The sequence below is a fragment of the Solanum lycopersicum genome, chromosome 10 (assembly GCF_036512215.1).
Source record: "Solanum lycopersicum chromosome 10, SLM_r2.1".
Lineage (NCBI taxonomy): Eukaryota > Viridiplantae > Streptophyta > Magnoliopsida > Solanales > Solanaceae > Solanum > Solanum lycopersicum.
In genome coordinates, this window is record NC_090809.1 from 11,096,129 (window position 1) to 11,119,592 (window position 23,464).

Below are 23,464 nucleotides of genomic sequence, written 5' to 3' on the forward strand. Positions count from 1 at the left end.
ACTAAAGAAAAATACTCTCTATCAAACATTATATATATATATATATATATATATATATATAGAGTGTGTGTGCGCGCGCGCGTGCGTGCGTGTATGTGTTAAAAGAGGGTATCAATTAAACAATTCTGAAATTGGATACAACTTAAATGACAATATCAAAATAGGTGTCTCGTAAAACTTCTACATATTGAATTGACCTACATTGACTACACAATACAAATATGAACTATCGATCCTTAATGTGGGGCTTTATTCAAGTTCTAGAAATTTCCGCACATACGTAATAATATAACTTACAAAATGATGCCTCGTGAAACTTTTATACAATTGCCCCTTAAATGAACCTACGTGATGCAAATGCCAACTAATCAAGCCTCAATGTGAGGCCAAGTCCAAGCTCTAGAACTATCTGCATATTCACAACTAACAATACAACCTGTAAAACACGTGCCTCTTGTATCTTTTACGTGTTTTCCCTAAGTGGATCACAATGTAAATATAAACTAATCGATCCTGAATTGGGACAATCTGGACACTCAGGTGACAATACAACCTTTTACAAAACGAGAAACTCATTAATGTTTTATGCATTTGCCCCTAAATGAATTTATGGTGCAAATACGACCAAATCAAGCCTTAGTGTGGCCCCCGTACCAAGCCCTACAAACTTCCTCACAAAGCTAAAAATACAACCTATAAATCAAACACCATCCTTCAACAAAAAAAAATCCTCTATCTCTCCTGTTATCATTTAGTAAACTATGGGTAAATATTTTCAAATACCTACATACATGTAGGTGACATCAAAGTTTATTCCATATCTTGAAGGGCTAAACCTAATGAAGCCATATCAATATTTTTTACTCATATTCTTCTATTCACCATCTATATTCCGCCACTAGAAGATGTACATAATATTATGACAGTGGTGGACACAACGAACAACTCAATATCATTCTTTGAAGATTATCAATGCAGAATTTATTTTGGAAAGGTTCTCACCCGCATCACCCACACCCATCAAAGCAGTACCAATGGTTAAGGTTTTAGGTGAAGGGATTTATTGCTTTATTTGTTTGTCAGATTTTGAAAGTGGCGAGGAAGCTAAGGAGATTCCTTGTAAACATCATTTTCATTCTATCTGTATAGTAAAGTGGTTGGGGATCAATGGATCGTGTCCGATTTGTAGGTATAAGATGCCCGTGTACAAAGAATGTGAGAAGAACGATGAAGGATGGTGACAGTGATAGAGCAAAGATTGAGTGATATTTGTTTTTTATATTGTCATTACACCAGTAACTACACACCAACTAACAATACTGATAACAAAAAAACATAGAAATTTGATGGAAGTTAGAGAGCATAAAGATTTTGAGGTATCCAAAGCTAGAAATGATGATATATCCGAAGTTGGTGATAATGCCAATGTATCCGAAGTCGAAAATTGTAATGTATTTAAAACTGTAAATAATGATGAATTTGAAGCTAGAGATGGTGATGTATCCGAAGCTGGAGATGACAGATATGACGATGTGTCCGAGCTAGAGATGACGGAGATGGCGATGTATCCGAAGCTAGAGATGGAGGAGATGTCGGTGAATCTGAAGCTTAAGATATGGTTATTAATGACAATTAATTTGGTTATTTTCCTTATTTATTTTCGACATCTTATGTTTTAACTAAAATATAAAAAAATTATTTGTACAAAATATCGGGCTTAAATATAAAAAGTTGTTTGTACAAAATATCGCGCAATTTTCACGAAGATGATGACAAGTATTTTGAGACGACCTAGCTCAACATATGGTCATTGACAGCAAACAATTTATTTGTTTATGTATTTTTTTGGACATCTTCTAATTTCATAGAAGTGAAGTATTAAGATTATATTCCTAGAGTCTAAATAGAAGCTGACACCAATAAGGTGAAATTTCATGTGATAAAAAAAATGGACTGCAATCAAAATTAAATGCTTTGAATCAACTTCTCTTTAGCTAAGCTATTCATAATTTGGTTAGTATCTCCTTATTAAGTAATATAATTCCTGGATGTTATATATGACAATTATGACAATAAGTTCACCAGTTCTATTATCTCTTTTGACAAGCATATATGTTAAACATCATTGAACTTTTAACTCCAACAAATGTCAACATTATCTCTGGTCAATCCAGATATGTTAGCCTTACTAGTATAAGGAAACTTATATGTCTATATTGATTGTAATGAGTGGATTCAAAAATTGAATTATCCATTGCTTTATTTTATTTTTTTCTTAAATCGATGTTGCATATTTTATCTCAACTTTTTTTTATCTTCATATTTACAAGACATGTATTCTTACATATTGACCATGATTAGAGCTACTTATGTAGTAGATAGGGGCGAACCCAGTAAGCCTGACGCGGGTGCTCGAGCACCCATTGATTTTCGAATTTTTTTTGTATATATATATATAGAAAATATGATACATATGTTATTATAATTTAAATGAGCACCCATAGAACAAAAGTAGCTGTGGGTGAGCTCATTTAAACCTCTGCAATAATAGGCGTGCAAAGCCATTGGCGAGGGTTCAAATCCCGCCAGTAACATTTTTTTTAAAAATTTTTCCAGCGAATTTTACACCTGTTTTTAATGGAAGTGAGCACCCACAACCTTTAAATTCTTGATCCGCCACTGATAGTAGAAAGTTGTGTATCCCATTGAGAGGTTTAATCCTCCATTAACTCTGCAAAGTGCATTGATTCCTAACATCTACACATAGTTAACACTTGTTTACCAAATTTAGTCAGATCTTCATTAGAAGTTAATTTTTTTTCAACAACTCTAAGAGAAGAATGATGTATTAAATGAAATTTTACTATTCTACATATGGTTTATCAAGTTCATTCTAGTTTAGAGAGTCATATTGATTTGTCACACTCTCCTAGAAAAGTACTACTCATAGAGTGGTTTACATTGAAAATCGATCTCATATTTGTGGTAGTAATTTTCCTATGGGCTCACATTAATATATCACAAAATCACTTGAATTCATTAACTTTTATACATTCCAAAAGTCATTGTTACACTTCTAAAATGCATGTATTATCAAAAGTTAATAATCAAAGATCAAATCAAAGGTTGCTAATGTTTGGATTATTTCCACGTATTTGTTGTTCCCATTTTTATTTTGATGTTAATTTTTTTTGGTTATTTGTACTAAGTTTGTCTTTTTGATATGGTTAATATTTAATTAATTAAATAATATATGTTATGAATTAGTATTTTATTAGGAATATAATTCTATTAGATTTTATTTTAGTTAGTAAAATATTTTTCTATTTTTTGTTAGGAATTATATTTACAAATGTAAGTCTTTGAATTATTAATGAAATAATTTACTTTCACAATATTACAATATTTTTTCTCTCAAAGTCTTTCTATGTTAATTTTCTTATTAAAAAACCAACAAGATGAATGATATTTAGTTTGTAAATGCTCCAACTCTTTTGGGGTGAGTTTGATGTTTTCAAGATGCTCAAACTCTTTTGGTTATGAATTTGAAGTTTTTTTTACTACATATATAAAGTAAATAACTTTTTATTTTTTCTCAGATATTTATTTTTCATGGTATCAGAGCTCAATCAACTGGTATTCCTAGTTGAATAAATCAATCAACAATTCTGCTAAGATTGATCGTTCACAAATGTGAAAACAAACGCAATGACGAATGAGACAAATGCTACAACAGTTGTTGACCCTAATGCAGAATCAAGTTCAGGAACTCGAAGTTGAAATTGAACTTAAGTCATTGATTAAAATCATCCCATGTTTCTCCATTTATCTAATGTAAGTGGAAATCAGATTATTTTGTTTCAATTAGCTAGTTTTGAAAATTATTCTATGTGGTATAGATCGATGAAAGTAGCCCTGTTACGAAGAAATAAAATGGGGTTAGTAGACGGATCATGTGCAAAATATTAATTTCCAGCATTACAATGTATCTGAGAAAGAGTGAATGTTGTAGTACTGTCCTTACTTATGAACATTGTAGAGAAAGATCTTCTTGGAAGTATCATGTATGCAACATGTGCTAAATATATTTGAGAGGATCTGTATGAACGATTTGACATAATAGATGGGTCAAGAACATTCAATCTCCATCAACAGACTGCCACTATTAATCAAGGAACAAGTTCTTTATCTATGTATTTTTCAAAATTGAAAGGGTTGTGGGAGGAATTTGAGGTTGTGGTGCGTACTCTCTCACGTGAACGTGATAGATCAAAAGTATGTAGTACACCTGTAGAAACTCAAACTGTTTAGTCCTTATGGGTTTAATTGAATCTTACCTACAAGCAAGGTCTCAGATCTTGTGAATGATCCCACTTCCATTGGTAAATCAAGCATATTCAATAAGGGGCTATTTGGTTACTGGTTAGAGTTATGAAGGTATTAACTATACAAGGTTTAGTTATACATGTATTAGTTATGCAGGTATTAGTTATGCAGTGTTTAGTTATGCAGGTATTAGCTATGCATAGTTTAATTATGTAGGTATTAGTTATGGAGTATTTATAGATTACAACACATGAATTATTAACTATTGAATATTAAACTTGTTGTAAATTATAAATATATATAATTTACAAAATAATAATACATGCTAATAAAATGTGAAATATATTGAATAATGTATAATGCTAATATTTGATTAGCAGATGTACTGTTAAAAATATACAATCAATTTCTAATATTAAAAAAATATTTATATTTGCATAAATCAATCAAAACGGTGAGTATATAAAAAGAAATGAAAATAATCTATATATAATAAGAAATAAAAACAACACATGTTGATAGGAAACAATAAAGTTTTCAATTAAAAAAATAAATAAAAATGGTCTAAATATAAAAAACAAACAAAAACAACAAACTTATATATAGGAAAACAATAAAATTTTCAATTTAAAACAATAAAATAAATTGATAGGGTAAATATGTAATTTATCACTTTAATACATGTATAACTAATACCTACATAACTTATTCCACCTTTGACCCTGCACAACTTTATACATAGATTACCTCATAAGTTATGTTGGTATTAATTATGTAGGACTACAAAAATGCAACCAAACATGATATAAGTTATGTTGACTTTTCTACCTAAACATAAAATTCTACCAAACATGGTTTAACTTAATACATTGTTTTATACATGAATAAGATATCTCTTATACCATTATCAAACGACCCCTAAGCGTATGAGTTAGCTATGTACTCGAGAAATGGTGGTACTCAAAAATTCAAGAAGAATAGGAATTAGCATTGTGATTATTGCAAGCTTAAGAATCACACTAGAGATCAGTGCTACAAGTTAATAGGGTATCCTCAAGATTTTAGATTAAAAAAATAAGGAGCCTAACACTACATGTAATGCAAAAGGTACAGGGTCTCAGGAATAGGTTCATCACAAACATCTAACTATAGGTCATTCTTCTAAACTCACTGCAAATGGCTATGGGAAAACTTCAAATGAAGGGAACAATCAATAGAACTGTGTCTTCTATCAAAGGATTAATGTCAACAATTGCTTCAGTTTCTAAACAAAGATCAAGAACACGTTCATTATGCTAGCAGGTACAAAGACTTGTTTCAATTCTACTATCAATATTGTTTCTACTCCTTGTTGGATTATTGATACAGGTGCCACTAACCACATGGAAGCTAATTTGAGATCTTTAAACAAGTTCACTGTTTGCAAGGTTGATAAACCAAAGAAAGTACATTTACCGAATGAAGATGTTTCCTAGTTGAATTTATTGGCTCAAGTGTCCTACCTAACAATGATGTGGTCATTGGAGTTTTTCAAATACCACAATTCCAATTTAATCTTTTATCAGTATCCAAACTCACTAAGGAACTATATTGTTCTGCTACTTAGTTCCTTAACTTTGTATATTTCAGGACCTCTCACATGGGAGGGTGAAGATGATTGATAAAGAAGATGGTGGACTTTACATACTATTAAGAAATACAACTTCAAGAGATGTCAATATTGTAACTACTTGTGTTATTCCATTAGTAAGAGTAGATTCTAAAGTAGATATAGATTTGTGGAATAGAAGATGTGGGCATGTATCTAGTTTAGTTTTGACTTAAATGTTGTCATCAAATTTATGTAGCATAACCGAGACATTTAACAAATGACTATTTGTCCTTGTGCTAAGCAAACAAGAATACCTTTCACAGTTAGCATCTCAAAGAGTTTTGTATGTTTTAATTTAGTTCACATGGATCTATGGGGTCTTTATAAAACTCCTACTCAATATGGAAACAAATACTTTCTTACTGTGATAGGTGACATATCTAGGTATACATGAATATTCTTCTTAAAAGTGAAATCTGATGTATGTACTATTATTAAATAATTTCTTGTTCATGTTAAAACACAATTTTATAAAACTATGAAGCATAAGAACTGAATACATAATCTTGAATAATGTGTGTCCAACCATGTTTACCTCTTTAGGCATTATACATCAAACTTCTTGTGCTTATACTCCGCAACAAAATGGTGTGGTGATAGGAAACATATGCATATTGTCGAGCTTACAAGAGCTATTAGATTTCAAGAAAACATTCCTATTAAGTTTTGGAGTCTATGTGTTCAAGCTACAATATATATTATAAACATAATTGCTAGTTAATATATATTATAAACATAATTGCTAGTCATGCTATTAATAACAAGACTCCTTTTGCACAATTATTTAGAAATCAACCTACATTGTCACATCTTAGAGTGTTAGGTTATTTATGTTTTGCTAAAAATATACAAGAACCTGATAAACTAAAGAGTAGGTCTAAAATGACTATTCATTTTGGCTATGCCATTAATCAAAAAGGTTACTTGTTATATGATCTAACTTCTCATGTTTCCTTTGTATACAATGATGTAATATTCAAGGAAGATATATTTCCCTTTAAATCACAAGATAAAAACATAATATGAATTATGTTTAACGTGTACCACCATGGGAAAGAGATCTTATATCCCCAAGGAGAAGGCAACTATAGCTATGATGAAGACAACAAAAGATGGAGTACAAGCAAAGAAGAAAGATAATAAGACTAAGTCTATTGTAGAAGTAGAAGGGAGTACGAGTTCTCCCGAAGCTACTGCTACAGGAACTTAATAAGTAGATAATAAAGTACCAACAATACTAATTAGAGGTGGAATTCCAAATTCATTAACAATGATAAAAGGGTAGAAGAAGGCACAAGATCGCAGGGTAAAAAAATTGCAAGGCGGTGGAACCATAATTTCTGAGGAACCTGCTGCTACAGAAAGTCAAATACAAGAGAAATGGTCTAAAACGAAGGCAGCAACTGAGAATCGCAAACTATCACGGGTAGAATAGGTTGAATCAGATCTAAGGTTAGCAAAGAAACCATCCATCTAGGATAATTTTGACATCAGGAAGGTATCAAATGTTGGATTTAAACTTGATTTTGTGTCACCTAAAAAACATGGAGACCTAAGTAATTGTGAAATTGACATAGAGGACATAAGTACAACACTCCTCTGTTGGAAGAATGTTGTAGGTTTCTACATTTTGGGGGCACCCCCATTTTCTGTATTGAATGGATTTATTCTAGGGTTGCGGGAAAAACACGACATCAAATCTATGCTAAAAAATGAAATTTTGTTAATGAGGTTTGAAAATGAAAATGGGAAGAATGAAATAATACAAGGGGGAATATGTCTATTCGATAATAAGCCTTTCATAGTAAAGGCTTCAAACAAAGATATGGAATTCTCTCGAGAAGAATTGCTCACTGTTCCTATATGGGTAAAGCTACCTGGGTTAGAGTTTAAATATTTGAGCCCAAAAGGTTTGACCAAAACAGGAAGTTTGGTTGGAAGACCACTAATGGTAGATACAATACTGAATGGAAGGAGGGACTAAGCTTTGCCAGGCTACTGATTGTTGACACCCAATTTTGACCCACGTCGGTATAAATTAATTATCGAGCTTCCTAAATTTTCCAAATAATTTAAATTAATTAGTTTTATAATTTTGCAAAATATAACGATTTAACGTTTACATAGTGGTGTATATAGCCGGTATATCTTGTGTATATTCGAAACCAACCCAAACTCTTTCAGCCCACTTCCTTTCCTCTATACCAGGCCCAATTTTCCCAAATCCAAATCAGCAACAGCCCAACATTTTCAGCAGCCCACCCTCACAACCCAAATTAATTCCCCATCCAGCCCAACCCTTCCCACTTGCCCGACCCAACACCTAATACCCGACCCGGCCCTCTCCCCTCTTCCTTCTTCCCCTCTCACGCCCCAGAAACAGTACACCCATCCAGAAAACGCCAGAAGACGCAGAAAAGTAAGAAACCCAGAAAAAAACGTCAAAAACAGAAGCCTTACGCGACCTCTACTCCCGCGTCTCTCCCCACGCTCTCTCCATCCTCGCGTTCCCCTCTCCCAAACCCCAGACGCGACCCCAACAGATTCTCCCAAGCTCAATCGTCCTCCGCGTCTCCTCACGCGTCGCGTCTCCCTCCCCTCGTCTCTCTCATCGCGAACAGAAAGAAAAAAGAAAAAGAAAAAAGAAAATTCCAAAAACCCCGCGTCTCCCTCATCTCCCACGCTCCTCTCTCTCTTCTCCTCTCCCCATCGTGACGCGCGACTCCTCCAGCGAAAACAGAGCTGCACATGATAGCAGCTGTCTCTTGTCGTTTCTCTCGCCACGTCTCTCTCACTCGTACGACTTCGCAGTGCTAGGAGACGCGGGTCGTCCTTCTTTGTCCTTGATAGCACGGGATTGCGCCACGTAGCTCGCAAGGACGTCGAATCTATCTTGTCCGTCCACCTCGACCTCTTCCCGTTGGAATGGAGCGAATCTGGGGCATCAAAACAGCATATCCCCTCATTTGGATAAGGACAGAGGGGAGATTTTCAAATTGGGATTTGGGCGGAAAAAGGATTTTTGGAGCCATTCTCTTGAAAACCCTATCTTTTTCCCCTTCTATATAAACCCCGCCTTCGTCAGGGAGGGGGTGGGAATTTTTTTGGAGGAGGGAAATCTTAGTTTGTTCCATCACATTTTGAGAAAAACGAAACGAGATTCTGGGTTGAGTAAATTTTGAAGAGTTCTTTTGAGTTGTTATTCTTCCGACGTCTGTCTCATCTAGCGAAAATAGATACGAAATCGTAAAAAAACAGGTCACACATTTATGTGTTGAGAACTTAGGGGAGAAATCGTCAAAGATTAAAAGGCTTCCGGTATCGATTCTGCCTTCGACATTAGCTGTCTCGTCCGTGGTGGAAGTCGCTGTCGAAGTCGCTGCTCGTAGCTGTTCCAGTATCGCTGCCCAGGAAAAGGTATACAACTTCGCCCCTCTCGCGGTTTTGTTTTACTTTTGGCTTATTCGAATGTGCTTTTGTTCGTTTGGTTAGTTATGTCGTGCTGATAGTTTCTGAAGGATGATGGTTCTTTGTGTTTTAAGGTTGTTGGTTGGTTGTTTATGGAATGGGAGATAAGAATGTATATGTAGTTAATGTATGTTTCGAGTTTGCTTTTCTGGTTCGAGAGTTTACTGTTATTTTGATTCTCACAGCTGCGTTCGGTATAATCTTAGATCATTCCTTCATCTTGATTTATTTTCATTCATTGTGGTTCTTCAATATTGTTTGATATTCGACATCGTATTGTTCGTTCTTTCACCTCAAGTTGAATGAACGAACTAAGATGTCAATATTCTGAATCTAAGTGACTGTGTCTGCCATGTTTGTGAGTTTTCATATTGTGTATATTGTTGTTCATGTCGATACTTTGCCGGACCCTCCTATGGGGGAGGGGGTTGCTTAGCGTCTGCTGGTGTATTCGTCTTAGTTTGCTATCCGTTTAGTCATAGCATGTAGTTAAAGTTGGTATGGATGACATTGTAAAGGAAACAATACATGAGTATAATTCTTCACTGGTTCCAGTTTTGGCTCAAGAGTGAATATTAGTATATGTGATCATTTTTCTATCAGATTTTCCTTTTATTTGTACTCTTTTCGCTGTCCTCCTATTCTTATATCTGGTATTAACTGACATGCAAATTCATTGTTTTTAAGTGATTGTTATGTATAGGTATATCTTATTTTGTCTCTTTGTTATTATTGGTTTTATCAATTTTCTTCATCAAATACACTTTCTAGTATGCCTCTGTGTGATCTCCTTTAGTGGAATCATTTGTAAATATGCATTTTTCATGGATAAAGTGCTTATTTTCCATCAAGTAGGTTTATATTCTTGCAATTACGTTACTTGGATTATATATTTACTTTTCTTCATTTTATTTGTGGCATGCTAAATCTGTCCGAGTTTGACAAAAACTCTCATCTCCTCATGCGTTTTGAGAAAGTCATAAAGGCTTAAGTCCTTTCGAGTCAAGCTGAGACATCGGCGAGATGATTTGAAGTTCAAGGAGTAAAAAAGAAATCCAAGGCGGATTAGAAGATTGTCCTTATTTTTCATTTAGTTGCATTGTTGTAATGGGCATAAGCCCTTTGGTTGTTTCTTTTATTTTTCAATTTCTTTTTTTTTTACATGTTTAGGCTAGGACAGGCACAAACGAAAAATGGGTCAAAAACCCAAAAGCAGATGGGTCCAAGTTTCGGCCAAGGCGAACAGAAATCGAAAACTTGGACCCGAATCTCTCTCTCTCTTTATTATTTACTTTACGCTTTTTTACTTGAATGCCGTTAGTCTAGAATTAGGAAACTTCAATCCCATCGAACGTCTTTGTTTTATCAAACTCGAGTAAAAATTTTTTGGAAATTTTAAAAGATCGATGTTTAAGTTTGGAAATCGTTTAGAGTTAAAGTTTTAACTTTAATGAAAAATTCTAGAAATTGGAGAATTCGCATAAGAGTTTCTAATAAAGGTTAAATTTATAAATTTGCAAAGTTTGAAACAAAAATAGTCAAGTAGAGTTAATCGTCGGAAAATCGTAGTTAGCGGAGTGTCTTAGGTGCCTTACACCTTTCTAAGACACTAATAAGAATCTCGAATCCCCTAAAATGTTTTCAAAACAAATTTTTCTGTTTAAGTTGTTTTGGAAATAATATGGATAACATAATATGCTGGAACACAAGGGTCCTTAATGGCCCAAATAAGCAAAGGGAAGTCAAACTTCTTTGCAACAAGGAAGGAACTGGTTTAATTAGTCCGATAGAAACAAAAATAAAACAAAGTCGAATCGAGCAGGTGGCGAGAAAAATCTTTAAAGGATGGCCTTATGTTACCAATCTTGAAGAACATTATAATGGAAGGATCTGGTTTACCTGGAGACCTAATTATTATCAGGTTCATTACAAAACTGGCAATGCTCAAGCAATCACATAAGAAGTACATAATCTTAGACCAAATTTCAGGTATATATTAACTGTGGTATATTCTTATAATACACGGGAAAAAAGAGGAAATTTATGGAGTTATATGGAGAATGTTAATATGGGATGTACATGGACTTGGATAGTGATGGGAGACTTTAATTTAGTCCTTAATATGGTTGACAGATTAGGAGGGAAGTCTATAAACTCATGTGAATTGATAGAACTGCCTCCAAAAGGAAGCAAATAGACATGGAGTGTTAAACAAGGAGAGAATATATTTTTTTTGCAAATAGATTGGGTCTCTGTCAACAATAAATGGCTATTACAAATTCCTACATAGTGTGCAAACTTCCTACCACAGGGGATTAGTGACCATTCTCCCATCAAAGTAGAGCAATTCAATTCTAAGAGAACTTGCAGAGGACCATTTAAGTACTATAATATTTGGTCAGTGCACCCAAGTTTCTTGGAGATAGTAAAGGAAGTGTGGAATTCTCGAATTCATGGATGTGCTATGCTTCAAGTAAAAAATCTTGAAAAGAAAGCTAAAGGGACTCAATAAGAAGCATTTTAAAAATATATTGAGTGAGTGGAGGAGGAGAGAGAGGATTTAAGGAACACACAACTAATGTTACAAGGGAATCCTCAAAATAGTGGTTTGCAGAAAGAAGAAGGAGAGAAGTATCAAAAGTATAAAAGGGCATTGAATCTTGTAGAAATGTTTCTACAACAAAAGAGCAAAGTTACAAAATCAAACCGGGGGACCATAACACAAGATATTTCTACTATGTTATTAAACACAGGAAGATGCAACAAGCAATAACAAAACTGATGGATAAATAAGGTGTGTGATGAGGAACGATCTTGATGATATAACCAGATATTTGTTGACTTTTATCAAGAGTTACTAGGTAAGAAGGAGGTAAAGAAAACCAAAGGTCTCAGAAGCATTATTAAAAATGACATTATTAAAACCATTGACAAACAAATTGAGCTAGTGCGGCCTTTTAATACTAAAGATGTGCAGTCTGCTATGTTTATCATTCATAGTAATAAAAGTCCTGGTTCTGATGGGTATGGAAGTAATTTTTTCAAGAAATCTTGGAGGGTTATAGGAGAGGATGTGATTAAAGTTGTCTTACAATTTTTGGGGAATGGAAAATTACTAAAACAAGTTAATGCAACAATAATTTGCCTGATTCCAAAGATATATGTCCCACAAATAGTCAACCAATTCAGACCTACATCTTGTTTTAATGTGCTTTACAAGTGCATATCTGAAGTGTTGTGTGTGAGGATGAGGAAGGCCTTATCAGATTTGGTCTCAAAAAATCAAACGACATTTGTAGCAGGAAGATCACTTGTGCATAATGTTCTTATTTGTCATGACTTGATGAAGCACTACAAAAGAAAGAAAACTCCTAGAAGTTTGATGAAGATTGACTTGAATAAGGCATATGATATGGTGAGTTGGGATTTATAGAGGAGGCTTTGTATGGATATGGTTTTCCAAAGTCATTTGTCCACATAGTTATGGTTTGTATTACCTCAACTAAGTTCTCAGTTAAGGTCAATGGAGATGAACATGGATATTTTGAAGGAAAAAGGGGTTTGAGTAAAGGTGATCTAATGTCACCCCTTATTTTCGTATTGGTAATGGAGTATTTCACCAAGATGTTAAAATGATGAGCGAACTACCCGATTTTAACTATCATCCTATGTGTAAGAAGCTAAAGCTCACCTATTTGATATTTTCAGATGATCTCATGATTTTTCGTAGAGGTGATGTGAGCTCAGAGAGTTATGAAGGCACTTCGATTAGTGTAACTGTGCTATTTGCAAATGAGGAAAAATCTAATATATTCTTGGCTAGTATTGAGGATAGTCTACAAGCAAAGATACATAACATACAATCATTCTTAATAGGTTCACTACCTATAAGATACCCGGGGTTACCATTATCCTCAAATAAATGGGGAAAATGGATTGCTATCAGTTGGTTAAAAAGATCACATATAGGATCACTGTTGCTTATATTAGGAAAATATCTTATGCTAGAAGGCTGCAAATCATCAATGTTGTCTTATTTTCCATTTATAACTTTTGGACTGTTGTATTCATATTTCCCCAAGTGTTATGAATAAAGTTGGAAGTGTAGAGATTATCTATGGGGAAAAATGATGAACATTTGAAGATATCTTTAGTGGCTTGGAAAAAAGAATGCACACCAATGAAATGTTGAGGGCTTAACATTAAAGGATGCAAGAAATGGAATGAGGCATCTGTTGGAAAATAATTGTGGCAAGTGCAGGGAAACAAGATATATTATGGGTGAAATGGGTCTATGAATTGTATATAAAGCAGGGGAGCATTTGGAAAAATAAACCACCTGCAGATTGTAGTTGGTACTGGAAGAAACCTAATGGACTCAAGATGATAATGCAAGGTTGGTACTAAAACGGTAGGTACATACTCACACAATATAGTATGTATTCCGTTACATAGATCTATAAAGATTTGATTGGAGCACAAAAAAGACTGGCAGAATCTGCTCTCATTTAGTCAAGAGTAATGCAATCGAAACATAGAATTTATTGTCTGGTTGGCTAACCAAAATAGGCTACTCACCAAAGATAGACTAATCATGCTAAACATTCTAGTAAACAATCTTTATATGGTATGTGTTCGAACGATCAACTTTGAGACCCCGACTCATCTGTTTGTTAAATGTTCTTGGATAGCTGAGGCCAGAAATGGGTTATTAGATTGGACATGTTTCCAGTACAAGAAACAAGGAGTATCACAGAGCATAAGGTTGGTCAAAAGACAACGTTGGATTAAAATGAAGAAGGATCTACCTACTGCTGTGTGGGGGGATATGATATATCATACTTGGCAAGCCAAAAACTGGACAATTTTCAGGACCAAAAGTAAATACCAGCCTTGTTATTAGGAAGTTTCAACAAGAGATAAGGGTTAGAATAGATGGGTTGAGTAGTTCTAAGAGAGTCTTACACAACCAATATCTAATACAACAATTGTATAACTAGTTGTAGGTTTTTTTTACTATCCTAGAAGATGGTTGTCATATTAGTGTGCTTATTTTTGTGTTTTGTTTTAGAGTTGTAAACATTTCGATTGTCAATGATAATATTCGAAGTTGTTACAAAAAAAACATACACCTCTGATCAGATTCACTGTTTAAATGATGGACAATCATCACATCAATTGATCATTACTGGTCAGGATCAAGGAATAGGTTCAGCTTAGGAGGTCCCCGCAAAAATCCATAATCCCGTACCTAATATGAATCACGTTCCTGAACCAAGTTCATTGGTGGTACTGTTGCGCCCCATTTTTTGTAAAAACGGGTTTTATCACAACCTAACAACTCTTTTGGGATTTTGAGTTTAAGGAGTCGCCACCTAACGAGTTAAGGCACGTTAGGATACTTATCTAACCTGACTAAGTCGAGCTAAGGTCAAAGAGCTAGAGATCAGGGTAAGAGTTCAAATTATCTCGAGAGGAAGGTGTTAGGCATCCCTCGAGGTCCACAAGTGTGGGTCCCGGTCGTATCTCATGCAACTTATGTGGGGGTTACAAGTAGCAATAGGGTCACTTCATTATTATTTATTAATATGCTAGCTCAGTGATGACATAATATTAAGCAATTAATTTTTTTTTAGTTTTAGTTAATTTAACATGCAAGGCTAGGTGATAGAAATAAATTAATCATTAAACTCATTTTTATTTAATTTAGCATATACGAGACTATGTGATGAACAAATCGAATAAATAGTTCATGTTATTATTTAATTTGATTATTTAAGCATGCTTAAAAGGTGATAGAAATAATAAACACAACAAATACTAATCAATTAAATAAAGATAAGCGAGGAGACAAAATAGACAAATAGATAAGCCAATAATTTTTTTTAATTTTAAGCTATCCCAAATAAATTACTAAACAATTAAGATTACTTCAATTATTTATTATTTGAGCATATGATCTATGTGATTAAAATATTGACCAAATATTAAGTACTTAATAAAGAGATTATTAAAAAGGCATAATATGCACAAATAGATATAAAAATAATTCAATTTAATTTATTATGCCGCACCAAACAAGAATAAGATGCGCGAAAATAAAATTTTGAAAAAATGAGCAAATTTTGGATAGAATTTTATTTAAAAAATGTTTGTTTCTTTATAGGGATGATGCCACGAGATTGTTAATCACGCCCCTCCACCATAGAAATAATTTTGTTTTGAGGTCGGTCTTAGAAAAATAATAAAAGTTTATACTTTTGAAGATGATAAAAAAAAGATTTAGTTTGTATATAAGCACATAAATATTTACATATAAGTACACATGAGCCCTTTTGATAATCATGGGCAGGTGGTACTCCCGGGAACGCGTCGGCTTAATTTAAAATATTGGAATTAGACCTCGTAATTCCTTTGACTTTTCCACTAACTATATGTTAGGATATATATATATATAAACAAATGTCATAATCAATCCATAGTTTGAAAGGAGGATTGAACAATGACTAAGAAAAGCATGTTATAAATCTTTGTAAAAAAAAAAAACGAACTAGTAGAGTATTAATATAGTCGATAAATTAAATGCAAAGATTTTACCATGAAATGTATTTAAAAGTCAAGAAATTTGTTAAATGCATCAAAACTTTTCTTTTTATTATCATTATTTTTTTTAAAAAAAACGTATTGCATTATAAGTGCGAAAATCTTCAAGAGGACAAATAAGATTACTAATTAATAATATTAGCTAATTTAAAATGACAAAAATATGCACAACAAATTTTATTTGAATTATGGATATGCTAAAAATTTATTCACAAACCCATAAATATGATTTATAGGTGTTCAGAATGGAGCAACACATAGGCATGATCTTGTAACTCCAAATGATTTGAACATTTTGATCCTTAAGCATGATTTCTACGTGATAAGACAATGCTGAAAAATTATGACATATTTTTAACATCTAACCAATGAGCCTACAAAATTATTAGGATTTGATTATAACATTCCAAATTTATTAGAATCTAGTTATTTTAAAACTCATTAACAAACAAAGCCTTAAGCATGTTGAAAATTGGTTAGATTACAACACCTATAAACAAGAATTTTAGGTGATTAAAAGATTTAAAATAGAATAAACTTACAGGCATGATTTCTAACTTTGAAAATTACGGTAAACAAGTAGCATGTAAACTCCCCCCCCCCCCCCTTAAGTGATCCACCCCAAATTTATTTTTTATATATAGGTAGGGTTAGATAATTATACACATTGTAATAAAAGTAACGAATAAAAATATACATAATATTAAAATAAATGAAGCTTTGTCCGAAATTTCTTCTAGGCTACTCTTCATCATCTTGATTTCTAAGTTCAAAACTTGCTAGAATAGGTAAGGTAACACATATACAATGAAGAAATAATTGTAATATAGTAGACTTATAATAGCAAATTACTCTCATATATATGTAAATAACACACAAAAAAAAAAAGAAAAAGAATAACCATAGTTATATTATCAAACGTAAAAGGATAATGAAACTAACTTGGATGCTTCCTTGCTGTTTCGTTTCTCAACACAAAAATATTATAATTATGTAAAAAATTAAATTAAAATCAATAAAGAGGACAAATCAGTTCTGCAGAAAAGATTATCAACTTGTATTATAAGAATGAGTGATGAGTTGAGAGAATGAATGTGTGTATGAGTAATGAGAGAATGAGAGAAATTGTAGCAAGAGTAGTGTATCAATGAATGAGATAAGGGTGTACTTATATAGCAAAGAGGGGTGCACTTAATCAAGGGAAATAAATAAATTTAAGGAATCAATTATTGTACCATTTTCCTTGGAGAACCAATCAGAAAATTCTAAGAATATTTCATTACCAAAAATATACTTGTAAGAATAAAAGTTAGGAATACAATAATATTTTCTCTTAAATAAAGAAGAACTAAAATTAAATTATTATCATGCTACCAAATATAAAAAAATAAGAATAAATTAGGAAGAACACAATTATTTTTTCCTTAACTAATGAAGAGTCAAAATTGATTTTTTTTGAAAAATGATTATTATTTTGCCATATATATGAGAAACTAAATATTACAAGGGAATAATTTAAGGTCAAACACTTACATAATTACAACAAAATAAATATGTAAGAATCACTTTAGGCAGACATTAAAGGAAAACGAGATCGATTAATATTTTATTTTATTTTAAGAGACAGCTAAATTAGAAAATCAATATTTTCAGAATGTGTAAATATCCTCCAGAAAAAAAATAGGTAAGTAAGAAACCCCTTTTTTTAATCATATGGGCAAAGATTTAATCTATAATTTTAGCAAATTAATTTAAGCATATTTTATCACATATAAGCATGTCACATAAGTCAATCAAGGATAGCCATAAATAATAGTATACTAACAATATCATTTATATATTTAACATAAAATCAAATACCAAAATATACTTTGTAATCATATCGATCCATTATCAAGTAATCTCCACTAAAGCAATCTAGATTCGAAACGAACGCAAAGATTAAATTTAAAAATTCATGGACCAATTTTAAATCAACACAATAAGCTAATTTCTAATAAGTTAATAAGGATGCAACATCACACGATATTCCACACCAAAATTCATTTATGACTTATTGAGAGACAAAACTAACTAGCATATAATATACACATGCTTCGACAAGCTTCAAAAAATCAACAAGAATAGTCCATAAGGTCAAGCAACTCATAATTTATTTTCTCTCATCGATAAAACATGCATAACATTAGGCAAATTGACAATTATAAAGGAAAATTAAAAGAGAAACTAACCCGGACGGATCTGTTGAGATCCGTCTTAAAACCAACCAAAATATTGAGACTTTACGCTATTTATTTGTTAGGACTGCTGACCAGAAAATAAGGAAAAGAAAGGGAGCAGGGCTAGCCAGAGTCCCTGCCTTCTAGCTGTTTCTCGCCGGCTGGAGCTGCTGTTATACCTGCAATGAGAGAAAAGAAGAGGGAGGGAAGATCGGAGAGGGAAGGAGAGGGGGTTCAGGCAGGGAGAGAGAAGGGAGGAGGAGCGACGGGAGAAGGGGAGAGGGACGGCTGCCAGCGGCTGCTGGCTCTAGGTGACTGGTGGCTGGAAAAAAAAAGAGAAAGGGGAAGAGGAAGGGGAAGAGAAGAGACGGTAAGGGGGAGGAAGCATAGGAGAGAAAGAGTGAGAAGGGGGACGAGGGGAGAGGGGAGAAGAAGAGGAGAGAGGCGGCGGAAAGAGTGGAGGGAGAAGGGAAAAAAAAAGAAGAGAAGAGGGAGGCGGAGAGTGGGAGGAAGGGCAGAGGAGATAGGAAGAGGGGGAAAACAGGAGAGGGGAGAAGAGGAAGACGAAGGAGGAGAGAGAGGGAGAGCTCACCGCCGATTGTGGCTTTTGCCGAAAAGAATGGGGAGAAAGAGAGATGGAGGTTGGCGGCTTGAGAGAGGGTGGGGCGTCGCCACCTCTTGCGTTCTCCGGAAAAATTGGAGAGGAGAGGGGAGCGGCTGATTTTTGGAGAAGAGTGGGAGAGGAATGAGAATAAATTTTAGGTTTAGTTATTTGATAGTTTAAAAGAAGGATTTGATCTCAACTGTTGATCTATTTTGAAATGAAGGGCTAGGATTAGATCTCGGATTTATTTTTGATGGATGAATGAGATGAAGTCTTAATATTAGATGGGAAAATATATGAAATGACTAAAATTGCAACTAAATTGGCTAGAATTGAAATGAAAGAGTGGCTATGATTATAATAAAATTTGAATGGATTGGCCAGAATTGAAAGAAATTATAATAGAATAGGCTAGAATTTAAATAATTTTGAGGAAAGTGTAGGAATTACCATTTAATTAAAATAATACATATATTAAAATATTTTTTTTAAAAAAAATTAAAATCACTTAAATTTTAAGACATTCGAAATTCATTAATAATATTAAAATATTTAAATAATATTTACAATAATTTTATATAGTAAAACATACTAAGATATATAATTTTCAAGCAAAATCGACTAAAAATTCTAAACTTTAAATACGTATTTAATCGAATAGTAATCCTATGGATGAAAGATTTTACATCTCTCCATGTAAACATAGCCCATACTCTTTAGACAAATACCTATCATATGATCAGGTAAACCATTCCTATCAATCATATCTGTCTAAGATTCCTACAAGTATATAACCTACTAGCTACAAAGAAGTTGTCTCTAATCCTAAGTGGGATGAGGCATGCAATCTGAGATTGATGCACTGCAAAATAATTATACATGGGAAGTAGATTCTTTCAAAAGGAAAGGTGCCTATAGGTTGAAAATTGAACTATAAGATCAAATATAAGAGCATAGGTGAAATAGAGAGGTATAAGGAAAGGCTAGTAGCAAAAGGTTACAGCCAAAAGGAAGAAATTGATTATAAAGAGACATTCAGTCCAGTGGTGATGATCAAGACTGTGAGAACAATACTAACTATTGCAACTCAAAGGCAATGTAACATTCATCAGATGGATGTATTCAATGCTTTCCTACAAGGGGACCTACCTGATGAGATTTACATGGATCTTCCTCATGATAAATTATTCAGGGGGAGAATAAAGTGTGTAGACTCACTAAATCCCTCTATAGACTAAATCAAGCCCAAGACAGTGGAATGTTGAACTATCTCAGGCATTGCTCAAATTTAAGTTCAAACAAAGTGAACATGAACACTCCATATTCATAAAGAAGACAACAATGTGCATGGTTCTGGTTCTTATTTATGTGGATGACATGTGTCATGACCGCAGTCTAGACCTCAGACGAGACCGGTGTTGTTGACCTCTCAGAGGTCGCAGACAAGCTTACATATGTCATCGTTACTTCATCAAGGTTAATTTTAGCGGAAATTTGAACTTTTTTTTACTTAAGATTCACATAAGACATTCTACTTAAACTCATAAACGTTCACAATCAACCATATAATATTAAGATCATCAAGTGAAAGAAATAGTTCCATACTACATTAAGTGTATACTAGCCAAAATGACACCAATACAATGTCTGAAATAAGATGAGAAAGAAACGCTAGTGAAACATACTCCATTACATCAAACCTATATCTAAGCTAGAATATAATGGACAAGTGTCTTCAAAAGCATGAGGTCCTAACAAATCCGTATGAATGCTCCATATCGGGATAACTTCAGCGTCGACCTGTAAGCTCTAACGTCCACCTGTGCCTGCACCAAAAAATGTAGAGTTGTATGGGATTAGTACAAAATTGTACTAAGTATGGGTATATGCAAGCACACACCAAGGACATGCATGATTAAAAGGAGATCTTTCCTATCGATATGAATTATGGAAAGTCAAGTCAGCGGACTTGCCAATTTCGGATTAGGAAAGTCATGCCATGAGAGTAACATGCATCATCATACTTATCATGTTGCAAACAACACATAACATATTACACATATCATATCGCGTATTTCATATCATTCTTTCATATGCCATGAGACCTTGGAATCATGGACTTGACACTAGGACTTCCTAAAATGAAGGCTCAACATATGGGACCTCAACAAGGGAGCCTTCTTTAACAAACACAGAGTTTGCTTCATTCATTTATACGTACTTCATTTTCATTCTTTCATATACTAGTGCAGCCACCAGTCATACCTAGGATGTAGTTTACGACTCTCATCGGATTCGCTATTCAATGATCAAGAATATTCTAGTGTCATTACATAAGGCTAACTCATCTCTTGATTATCCTATCCTAACACCTTTGGTATCGTTCATTTCATTATGTGCATTATTTGAGGCTCTTTGAAAACTTTAACCTTAACCGATATAGATCATGTGAGCATCATGAAATCCAGTTCTGTCCCACACCAAAAAGAGGTGGAATCACTGGTCAAAGTGACCCGAACATGCTAGCGTATATATAGAGTCGAACCTTGCTAGATCCCTATATTGGCAGTATAGGTTCAAAGACTAGGAGATTTAAAAGGACCCATACCCGACATGCCGAACAGTCTCATCTCATGAGAGTTACGTGAACCTCCGCCCTTCTTGAAGTAAGGCATCACCGCTAATAGCTAGCCTATCGGCGCTTCAATTACATTCAACTCATACATCATGGAAGGTGACTTCTAGCATGATGACATCATAGCTCATTAGATGATTACTCATCTCATCATTAGTATTAAGTATGCATTAACTTCAACACTTTCATTAGAGTGTTCATAGAGACTGGTCTCTTCATTAACTTTACAGTCTCAGAGGTGAGAACGTTTTGGTAACATTTACTTATACTCATTTGAGATTGCTCTCATCTTTCACATTAGCCTCTTATCATATTATCACCTCATTTATTAACTTTAAAACATTTGCTTTTCATAATTACCCTCTCCTTCACGTGAATGTTCATTTCACCATATGCCAATGTACTTGGCCATTTAGTTTGTTTCACACTCTTACGTAACCCTTCTAGGGTTAAATTATTTTATCACATACATCTTAGGCTCACTTACTTTTAAACGTATGCTAGACTTATGGTTCCACTCATACAAGCCATGAGGCTTCATTCATAGTTTGTCTAAGTGATTCATTTTTACCCAAGATTATGTGGTACAAGACTAATGCATCTTGTAGATATGCCAAGATATTGATTTAGATCTTTAGAGGCAACATTCACTAAATATTTACTTACGTATGAATTATGTGTCAATACGAAATTGGGAAAGGGATCCCGATTTCTAATCCCTTGGACAACACTTAATCTTATTTTAAACTTGATAATTGCATTTTTCAGATTTGGGGGACCCTAGTTCGATTTCCATCAACCCCATAATATTTTCTTTCTGTTTCCCTTCTCCTTTTCGTTTAAGTCAAGGAGGTTGTGGGTTCAATCCCCCATAATCTTATTATTTTTATTTTAATTTATCTATTAACTTTCTCACCTATTTAAGAGGTTGTGGGTTCAATTCCCACTCTTCACATTTATTTTCTCCTTTATTTTTCTCCTAACTCTCTCATCCATTCATAAGGTTGTGGGTTCAATCCCCCTTCACCACATCTATTTTTCCTTACATTTTTCTCACAAAATTTTTATGAAATTTTCATTTAGTGAGGTCATGAGTCAAATCCCCAATGACCTAACATTTTTAAAAAAAATTAAATGAAGTTCATTTTTTTAAAAGTTGGCCGAGACTACAATTTCCAGCAAGTTGGAAATTTAGTCTCCTCCAATCCATTTTTGTCTTAATCTTTTGTTGATTTTTTTGTAGCTTTCATGTAATGATTTCTTCGGTTCAATCCTTAGTTATTTCACTTATTCTACATACATTTTTTATTGCATTTCATACCACTTTGATTGGCCGAACCCAACCTACCAAATGCTGGAAATTTGTTCACTATTTTCAGCTCCTTGTTATCATCATTTGTTCATTAGATCTTAGGACGTTTCAAGAAGCATTTGGTGCATCTTCAAGTATATTTTTTTCATGGTTATATTCAACCAAGAATTACCATTTAATCTAGCAACATTACACCACTTTTGCACATCATGATTTACACAAACATTTGCACAAACATCACTTTTCCCATAGTTTCGATTGACATAAATTAACATGCTTATAATTCCAAACACATAATCATGAACACATTATCATAAAAATCACACTTCATACTTAAACTACCAGCAAACATACCAGCACCATGATCTCTAACCTATTTCAGATTGAAATCAGAAGGATACTAGGGACAAGGAATTTGACAAGAATGGAAAAAACCCTAGTTTCAAAATGCGTTGAATTTGTGGAACGAATATTCTCTTGGAAAAAGGAGTCCAAAAGAGAAACCCATACATGACTTTAGTGTTGTTCAACACACGTTCTGCTGTCCTAAACCCTCTCCAAATTAACGTTCAGGTCTCGAAACTTCAACACAAAACTCGACGAAAAACCCTTCTTTTTGCTTTACGTTTTTTATTAGCTTTTTGTC

The 23,464-nt window shown here is 33.6% G+C and overlaps 1 protein-coding gene across 1 annotated transcript; it reads left to right on the top strand.

Moving 5' to 3' along the window:
• The first annotated feature begins 1,346 nt into the window (after nt 1–1,346).
• Nucleotides 1,347–18,988, top strand: LOC138338702 (uncharacterized). Its single transcript, XM_069289783.1, has 2 exons — nt 1,347–1,618; nt 18,415–18,988. The coding sequence occupies exons 1-2, from the start codon at nt 1,347–1,349 to the stop codon at nt 18,986–18,988; spliced, it is 846 nt and encodes a 281-aa protein (XP_069145884.1).
• Nucleotides 18,989–23,464: the final 4,476 nt, after the last annotated feature.

Coding starts and splice junctions, on each gene's coding strand:
- LOC138338702 (XM_069289783.1), top strand. CDS start 1,347: ATGGAAGTTAGAGAGCATAAAGATTTTGAGGTATCCAAAGCTAGAAAT. Junction 1,619..18,414: donor AATCTGAAGCTTAAGATATG/GTTATTAATGAC, acceptor CCTGCCTTCTAG/CTGTTTCTCGCCGGCTGGAG.